Raw genomic sequence first — 9,178 nt, 5'->3', positions numbered from 1 at the left:
AAAATTCTTTCGTAAATAGTATTTTTGGAGCATTGTTTTTTTGCCATGATTTCCACGAATGTTATTTCCTGATGAATTTTTGCAAACTAACAAAAAAATTTGTCAAAGTTTGGCACGGAAAATTTTCAGAGTTTTTGGAATTTATTTACCTTTTTTAAAATTTTATTTTACTGTTTATAAGAGAGCATTTGAGATCGGGACTGGATACTCCTCGTCCCGGCCATTCTCCCTTTCTCAGTGCAGAGCCAGAGCACGCCCATGTCTCGCATCCCCATCCGCCGCCGCCGCCGCTCATCGTCCTCCACCTAGACAGTGTCCGGCCTCCACCACTCCTCCTCCTCCTCCACCTAGCCATTCTCCGACCTCTGCCTCCGCCACTTCTCCTCCCCTGTCCCCCACCTCGCCGATGCCCCGTCTCCGCCTCCGCCGCTTCTCCACCGCGCCGATGTTCCACCTCCTCCACCGCAGCTCCTCCTCCACCTCCACCTCGCCGCCCTCGCGTTCCTGGTCTCCCCATGCCGCCTTTGCCGCCGCCACAGAGCGTGTCCGTGCCGGGACGCTCAGCCCAGAAGACGCGCACCACCTGTTCGACGAATTGCTACGGCAGGCCACCCCGGTCACCGGGCGCTCCCTCAACGGCTTCCTTTCCGCCCTCGCCCGTGCGCCCGCCTCGGCCTCCTGCATTAGAGATGGCCCCGCCCTTGCCGTCGCTCTCTTCAACCGCGTATGCCGAGAAGAAGCCAGCCAGCAGGTGGCACCTTTGACAGTCCACACCTACGGCATCCTCATGGGCTGCTTCTGCGGTGCGCGTCGCCCGGACCTAGGGCTTGCCTTATTCGGCCGCTTCCTCAGGAAGGGCCTGAAGACAAATGAGATCATCGCCACCACCTTCCTCAAGTGCCTCTGCTCCGCCAAACGTACAGATGAGGCTGTCAACTTGCTGCTTCATAGGATGCCTGAGCTTGGCTGCGTGCCTAATGCAATCTCCTACTCCATTGTTCTGAAGAGCTTATGTGAAAATAGCATGAGTCAGCGGGCACTCGACTTGCTACAGACTGTGGCGGAAGGAGGAGGTGCCTGCTCTCTCAATGTGGTGGCATATAGCACAGTCATCCATGGTTTTTTTTAAAGAAGGCAAAACAGGCAAGGCATGCAATCTATTCCATGAAATGATACATCAAGGGGTTGATCCTGATGTGGTGACGTACAACTTGATCATTGATGCATTGTGCAAGGCCAGAGCGATGGACAAGGCAGAACTAGTCCTTCAGCAGATGGTCGATAAAGGTGTTCAACCCAACACAGTGACATATAATTGCATGATCCATGGATATTCCACATCAGGGCAGTTGAAAGAGGCTGCTAAAATGTTTAGAAAAATGACAAGCCATGGTCTTGTACCAAATGCAGTCACTTGCAACTTGTTAATGACTTCCCTTTGCAAGCATGGAAGAAGCAAAGAAGCGGCAGAAATATTTTATTCCATGACTGCCAAGGGCCACAAACTGGATGCCGTCTCGTACCGTATTTTGCTTCATGGGTATGCCACTGAGGGATGCTTTGCTGATATGATTGATCTCTTCAATTCAATGGAAAGCAATGGTTTTGTAGCCGATTGCCATGTTTTCACCATATTAATTGATGCATATGCTAAACGTGGAATGATGGATGAAGCTATGCTCATATTTACTGAAATGCGGGAAAAAGGAGTGAGTCCCAATGTAGTCACCTATTCCACTGTAATAGCCGCATTTTGCAGATTGCGTAGGCTGGCCAATGCTATGGACAAGTTCAATGAGATGACTGATATGGGTGTTCAGCCGGACACAACTGTTTATCACTCCCTAATTCAGGGTTTTTGTATGCATGGTGATTTGGTTAAAGTTAAGGAATTTGTGTCTGAAATGATGAACAAAGGTATTCCTCGTCCTGACATTGCGTTCTTCAATTCAGTAATAAACTCTTTATGCAAAGAAGGAAGGGTTATGAATGCACAAGGTATCTTTGACTTGGTTATAGGCATGGGCGAGAGGCCTAATGTCATTACATTCAGTTCACTGATTGACGGATATGGCTTAGTCGGCCAGATGGGTGAAGCACTCGGAGTGCTTGATGCCATGGTGTCAGCTGGCATTGAGCCTAATGTTGTTACATATAGTTCAATTCTTGATGGCTATTGTAGAAATGGAAGGATCAATGATGCTTTGATTCTATTCAGAGAAATGCCGCGCAAGAGAATTAAACCTAACACTGTTACATATGGCATCATGCTGGATGGGTTGTTCCGTGCTGGGAGAACTGTTGCTGCAAGGGAAATGTTCCATGAGATGACCGAAAGGGGTATACCAGTGAGCATTTCCATATACAATATAATACTTGGTGGTCTTTGTAAAAATAATTGTGCAGACGAAGCGATCGCACTATTCCAGAAATTAGGAGCAATGAATGTCAAGTTCGATATTATAACACTCAATACCATGATTAATGCAATGTTCAAGGTTCGGAGAAGAGAAGAAGCTAACGATTTGTTTGCTGCAGTATCAGCCAGTGGGTTGGTGCCTAATGCTTCTACTTACGGCATAGTGATAAAAAATATTCTAAAGGAAGGATCAGTGGAAGAAGTTGACAATATGTTTTCATCAATGGAGAAGAGTGGTTGTGCTCCCAGCTCTCGTCTTATAAATTATATCATCAGAATGTTGTTGGAAAAAGGTGAGATTGCCAGGGCCGGGAATTATTTATCTAAAGTTGATGGGAAGATCATCTCACTTGAAGCTTCAACTACTTCTTTGCTGTTGTCTCTCTTTTCAAGGGAAGGGAAATATCGGGAAAACATTGAATTGCTTCCTGCAAAGTATCAATTTTTCAATGGATTTGGTTGACTAGTTGATGCATTGTCTATGCGGCTAACTCAGCATTGTTGAACCTTTTGCTTTACACAAGGCCCTCCTGCCAGTATAAGATATCCAAGTTGCCTGCTTGCAGAAAGTAGATCCGTCACTATTTCATTTAGTTCATTCTGCGGTGTAGAATGGTCATCCGGTGCTCGACGTTTCTTTGCTGATTAAATCACACTGAGTGGGACGAAGCACTGCTCCCAGCATCGCATCGGTTCGCTGTGTTTACGCCTCCCCACTTCAGGAACTCACATATATACAGTGAGGAGTGTGCCTCCACCATACCCGTTGGTCTCCCTCTTCCTGTTCCTCAAATCTCAGCTTCTTTTTACCTAGTGTAATCTGAAAATAGCAGAAGGTGGCTGTGCCCTTCTCATGCTCTTGCTTAATCATGGATGGACAGCACCGCTTAGACGTAAACTGTGTTTTTAATGAATTGAGGTGGATTAGAAAGCGCAGGTGAATTTACTAGAACTGGAAATATGGAACTCTAGAAGTAGCAGTAGGTGGTTGTCCCGGTAACTGGAAAAGGCTTCATTCTGTATGTTGCTGAAACTTTGGTTACATCAAAATGATGAGGTAGATGACAGTGGGGCGTTGAGGTAGATGACACGCCTGTGACACGGCGTGGCCTCTGCGTAGCATGTCATTCCGACTGGGCTGATCGATCGTGTCAAAGCATCCCGTGGTTAGGCTTTTGAGAGTTTGACTCGTGGTGACAACGAAACATGCATGCTGCTAGTGCAAGCTTTTTCCCAAACAAGATGAAAATCTCCAACTCCTAGTACATGCATGCTAGTACAAGCTTCAAACGATGACAGAGGACTGATCATTCATGTGTCCAGCAACTTTGTCCTCCTCACAGGGAGACAACAGATGAACGCTAGCTCCAGATAACACCCAAGAAAGGAGTCAACTGAACCCTATAAGCAGACCGAGCACCTTCAGGCCTTGTTCGGTTAGGCAGGGTTTGAAGAGGTTTGAAAGGGATTGGAGGGGATTAAATCCCTTGCAAGTCAAAATCCTTGTCAAACCTCTCCAATCCCCTCCAATCCTTGTGGCGAGGGGATTAAACGAACAGGGCCTCAGAGAGTTTCGGAAAATGTTATTAATGCTCAACGTTTCAAATGCAGGAGCTTATATTGCTATGTACAGTATATAAAACCATTAACACACTGATATATTCCTGTTTATTAAGTCCAATAGTGTACAGTATTATACTACAGCTTGAAAATTGGGCTCTAACCACAGCAGACACAGTAATTAATGTACAGTACATAGGCAGGCAGTTTTGGAGCAAACATGCTTCGCCGCTCCTCTCTACAAAACATTTGGAGGCTGCCATGGCTAATTCACGGCACAAGAAGAACTCGGCAGTAAGTGGAGGGTAAAAAAAAACACTGTACTGGGATTAGAATGTAGAGACATTCTGTTGAGGGGGTGGTATAAGCAGATATACAGACTGACAACTGTCTCCTGGTCCTCAGCTTTGGGTCTTCTCTACCTTGGCCTTGATCTTCTGCTCGAGGACCGCCTTCTCCGTGTCGAGGTTGAACATCCTGTTGAGGGCGTGCATGTTCTCGAGCGTCTCGTCCAGGGTGCGGCTGTCGCTGCCGTCGCACCTCAGGTGCTGCAACGGGCCGTGGAGGAGCTTGTTCACGATGCCCGTGCTCAGCTCCTCGATGGACCTCCTCATCTTCTTGTTCAGGTTGTCTTCCCCGATCTTCTGCAGGCACTTCTCGAGCTCCGACGCCCTGATCCTGTCGGCGTACGACCTCAGCTTCTTGATGGTCGGGACCGTCTCCAGCGAGTCCCTCCAGGCCTCGAACCGTTTCAGTTCTTGGGTGATGATTGCTTGGGCCTCCATTGCTTTCCTCACACGGTCCTCCTTGTTGGCTTCCACCACCTCTTTCAAGTCGTCGACGTTGTATACCCGTGCGTGCTCCACTTCAGATAGACAGGCACTGACATTCCTTGGCACGGATATGTCGACGAAAAGCCGGACGCCACCCATGGCAAGAGAGATAGGAGGAAGCGCCTCCGCATGCTCCTTCGTGAATAACAAGGATTCAGATGCTGTGCTTGTGAACACGACATTGGCGTCAGCAGCGGCTTCATACATCTCCGTGAGAGGCCTGTACACAATCTCGATATCTTTCATCTCTTCGCGAATGGCATCCACCCTTTCCACCGAACGGTTCACCACAACAACCTTCTTGCATCCTTTGGCGATCAGATGTTTGACCACCAATTTTCCCATCTTGCCAGCACCGATCAAAAGCATCCTGGCTGACAAGCATTCAGACTTTGGAAGCTTCATCATGGCCAATTCAACCGCAGCTGAGCTGACGGACACAGCACCAGCTGATATGTTGGTCTCACAGCGGACGCGCTTTCCAGCTGTGATTGCATCCTTGAACATCCTGTCAATGTTCTTTCCCAGGCCCCCACTGTTTTGCCCGTTTCTAACAACTTGTTTAACTTGAGCAAGGATTTGTCCTTCTCCAAGAACCAAAGAGTCAAGCCCAGAGGATACCTCAAACAGATGGCGTGTGGCGTCACTGTCACGCAACATGAAGAGATGCTCCCTTAGCTCGGAAGCAGGGATTCCACTTTTCTGCAAAAAAAAAAAAAAAACAGCATGATGAGCATTAGAGCTTCATTGATAATACTGCGCTCTTGAGCAACCAAAAAGGGCTAAGCAGGGCAAACAAGCATTTGATCAAATAACTCTCACCTTTGACATCCAGTCTACTACTTCTCTAATACCACGGTTCCACGATAAAGCCACCACATATATCTCCATTCTGTTGCAGGTACTAAGAACAGCAGCCTCTTCAATATGATTCAGGCTGGTGAGTTCTGAAATAGCACGGGGCCATAGCTCCTCTGCAACAGCAAGTTTTTCACGCATGTCCACTGGTGCTGTGTGCACACTGAGGCCTATTACAGCGATGCTACTCTTTTCCTTCATGTACCCTGGTAGTGAAAAAAAAACATTGTCACATGCTGCAAATAGACATACTTTTTTAAAATGAAAGAATGGAACTAACTAAGTTTGACTGCAAATTGTCATAACGTTTTTTTAGCAAGGATGCCAGAGCTCTGCCCATTCATTAAAGTAGGAAAAGAAGTTTGTTACACGGCTTTCCACAGCAAGCAAGCACAAAGAAGGAAAAGAGGAAAGAAGTTTGTTAGCAAAAATGGCCATAACAATTTTCCATTTTTAAGCACGGATGTAAGAGCTCTGCTCATTCATGAAACGAGGAGAGGAAGTTCGTTAGCACAAACCGCCGCATGGAAGTTTATGCCACAGCAAGCAAAAATAAGCAGAAAAGTCGAATCACTTGAGTAGGAAGAAAAAGTAGTGCTTAAATATCCTCCTAAGCCAAAACAAACAAGCAACTTTCTACAGGCGATCAGACTAGTGTACAAGCAAAGCCAAGCAACACAGGGCAAAGTCCTCATGAGCAAGGGTCACCACGTCAACTAGATGGAGCTGATCTTGATTAAAGATGAGTCGGTTCCGCTCCTTCAACAGCTACTTTCACTACATATTGATTTCTTGATATGTTGTAATTATAAGGGGTGTATTGTGTTCTTCCACTAGTGGAGTCGCACACGTATACATTCTGAATCAAGTAACTGCATACTTCGAATCTTGAAGTTTTAGCAGCGGGAGACTCAGAACAAAACAAGGAGAACCTGAACCCACTTTTTCCCTGTAATAATTGGTCAATATCTGATACCTGAAGCATGCAACAACTAGTGTCCATTCTTACCTTGTTATCTTGTGTGATCTTAGTATATAATTGGCAATTTCAGTCAGGTAGGCTCCTTTATTTAGGCTGCAACGGTAATTAACACATTTTTGTTAAGCTCCTATATCAACCATGCTGTAGTGCTAATGGTCTGCCAATCTGTGAACAAGATCAGTTGCCACTAGAAGTTGGGAACCTTTCGACACTCAGTGCAGAAAGAGAAAACTAATCGACAAGATATCACACAATCTCCAAGTCCAATTGTCTTTGGTTCTGTATAAACCTGAACATATAGGCTGTGAACACAAGTAGTAATTAGTAATGATAGATGAATAACCTGCAAGAATGCTGCATGTGCTCAGTGCTCACAACAATCAAAGCAAAACTGGGGGTGAACAATGCAGTTTTTCTTTTTTCTCTTCTCCAACTCTCCAAGTAGTGCATCAAGGGCGGCAAATTGGAGGAGGGGGAAGGGACTCACGGTCTGCGGAGATCTTGAACTGCTCGAGCGCGGTGATGCTGGCCGCCTTGGACGCCGCCTGGGCATCCCCGCCGGCGTCGCAGCGCACGACGACGCCGGACCGCCTCCAGCCGCCGGCGGCGGCGACGGCCCAGGGGCACGCCGCCTTGGCGCTGGCAGCGGCGGCGGCGGCGAATGCGCCCGCGGCGGCCGTGGCTGACGTCGCTCCCGCCATCATCAGACCCACAAGAAAATGCAGCAGCGGCCTCCCTCCCTTCTCAGCCCGGCCCACCGAACCGTAGGTAGGTAGATTGATGCAGATAGATAGATAAAACCGGAGAGAGATCCTTATACGGCTGCTTCTCCCACCCTCCCCCTCTCTCCACCGCCGGCCGGTGCGTGCGTTCTCGGAGGGAGGGAGGATGAGCCGCCGCGAGCGTCTGCGAGGAAGAAGAAGGGAGCCGGGGCGGCTCTGGGGACAAATTTTCTAATGCGCGCGCGTGCTGGGTTGGGTTGGGTGTGGGCGTGGGCGGGGGTTGGGTTAAGCCACATGCGGGCCGGCGTGGAAGAGAATCCGGGAGGGGATGAGGGGCGCGTGCTGGCCTCCGGGCGCTGATTGGCTGCGCCGCCCGCGCTCTATCCTCTCCCCTTATCGCTGCGACGCCGCCGCGGATTGCTGGCGATCTCTCCTCAGTGGGGACACGCCGGATTCCTGGCGGGGTGGTGGTCGTGGTCGTGGTGGGCACACACACGGGTCCGCATGGCCGCCTCACGCCCGCATCTGATCTGCTGGATGATGATGGCCGAGCGTGTCGGCGTGCTGGCCACACTCCGTCATCCGTCCCCGGCACCGGCGGTCACAATCGTAACGAGTTGATCACATTTCAACACAACACATAGACAATCTAAACGTGAAATATCAAGAAAGATGCCGACCCAAGCTCCACACGAAGCGTTGTCCTCCTCGATCTTGTAGCTCTCTGCCCTACTCTTCTTCTTCTTCTTCTCTTCTTCTTCTTGATTACTTGACTCTCCTTGACCTCCTTGATCTTGTTCGCCGCCTCGGCTTCTCCCGTTTGAGCATATGGCATTGACATCGAAACGTCATCAAGCCCAAGCGTGTGCTCGTGGTATTGGCCGAATCCACCTCGTCCGAATGAATTGCAAAAAACCATCACATTTGAGGCATCGATTGCAGAAAACCACCTAGTCCCTAATTTTGTACAAAAATCACCGCGTTTCTAGTAGACTTTTTGCAAATTCCGTTGATACGGTGATTTGTCCCATTTAACCATTTTCTGACAAATGGGGCCAGATTGTAAGAGCAAAAAATTTACACACACATCCCTTGATCTAAAACATAAAAGCAATCAGCCCCCCACCCCTGCGCAGAGGCGCGCTGGGCTTCGGGTTCCTGCCATCCGCCGCGCTGCTTGGCCTGGGACGCCGGAGCAACGCCCTGGGTTGACGGCAGGCGGAGGCGTGCTGGGCCACGGGAGGAGGCGTGCTCGCGCTGGGCCATAGGAGGAGGCGTGCTCGCGCTGGGTCGGGGATGCTGGAGCGACGACGAGCAGCAGCAGCAGCCGCGGGCGGCGGCGTCCTAGCGCACGATGCATCCGCGTCTGCGTGGCTAGGCTTCTGTAGATCGGGCCGGTGGCGATATCTTGGCGAGCAGCGACGACGTCTTGGGGCACGATGCCTCTGCATCCAACCGTGTGATGCAGCAATGGAGCTCGAGCTTCGACCTCCTCCATGGTGACGCCCCGACACAGCACATTCCCTGCTCCCCGACGTTGTTCGGAGACTAGAGGCACCGCCAGCCTTCAAGGTCGCGAGCAGCCGAGCTCGCGCTGCTAGTGCTGATTCCGGCGAACGGCAGCGCCACGGCCAGCACCACACTGCTGGGTAGGGATGGCAATGGGTCGGGTTTGGGGCGGGTGGAGCTGGTTCAAATCCAACCCATGATCCATCTTTCTACCCTCTGCCCATCCACCAAATTATCCATGGGCACAACTTGTGCCCATGCCCAAACCCACTGGATACCCACATACCCATGGAGC

At 49.6% G+C, this 9,178-nt stretch overlaps 1 protein-coding gene and 1 pseudogene across 1 annotated transcript; one reads left to right on the top strand and one right to left on the bottom strand.

The window, feature by feature from the left end:
• The first annotated feature begins 223 nt into the window (after positions 1–223).
• LOC123107222 (protein Rf1, mitochondrial-like) lies at positions 224–2,984 on the top strand (annotated as a pseudogene).
• A 1,072-nt stretch (positions 2,985–4,056) lies between these two features.
• On the bottom strand, positions 4,057–7,653 carry LOC123107212 (glutamyl-tRNA reductase 2). The gene is made up of 3 exons (XM_044529217.1): positions 7,140–7,653; positions 5,635–5,876; positions 4,057–5,514 (listed from the first exon to the last, which is right to left on the bottom strand). Exons 1-3 carry the CDS (start codon positions 7,354–7,356, stop codon positions 4,381–4,383), a joined length of 1,593 nt encoding a protein of 530 aa, XP_044385152.1. The 5' UTR covers positions 7,357–7,653; the 3' UTR covers positions 4,057–4,380.
• Positions 7,654–9,178: the final 1,525 nt, after the last annotated feature.

This window comes from Triticum aestivum, chromosome 1B (genome assembly GCF_018294505.1).
Source record: "Triticum aestivum cultivar Chinese Spring chromosome 1B, IWGSC CS RefSeq v2.1, whole genome shotgun sequence".
NCBI classification, from domain to species: domain Eukaryota; kingdom Viridiplantae; phylum Streptophyta; class Magnoliopsida; order Poales; family Poaceae; genus Triticum; species Triticum aestivum.
The sequence above is the reverse complement of the archived record's forward strand: the minus strand, read 5'-3'. Positions and strand labels throughout refer to the sequence as shown.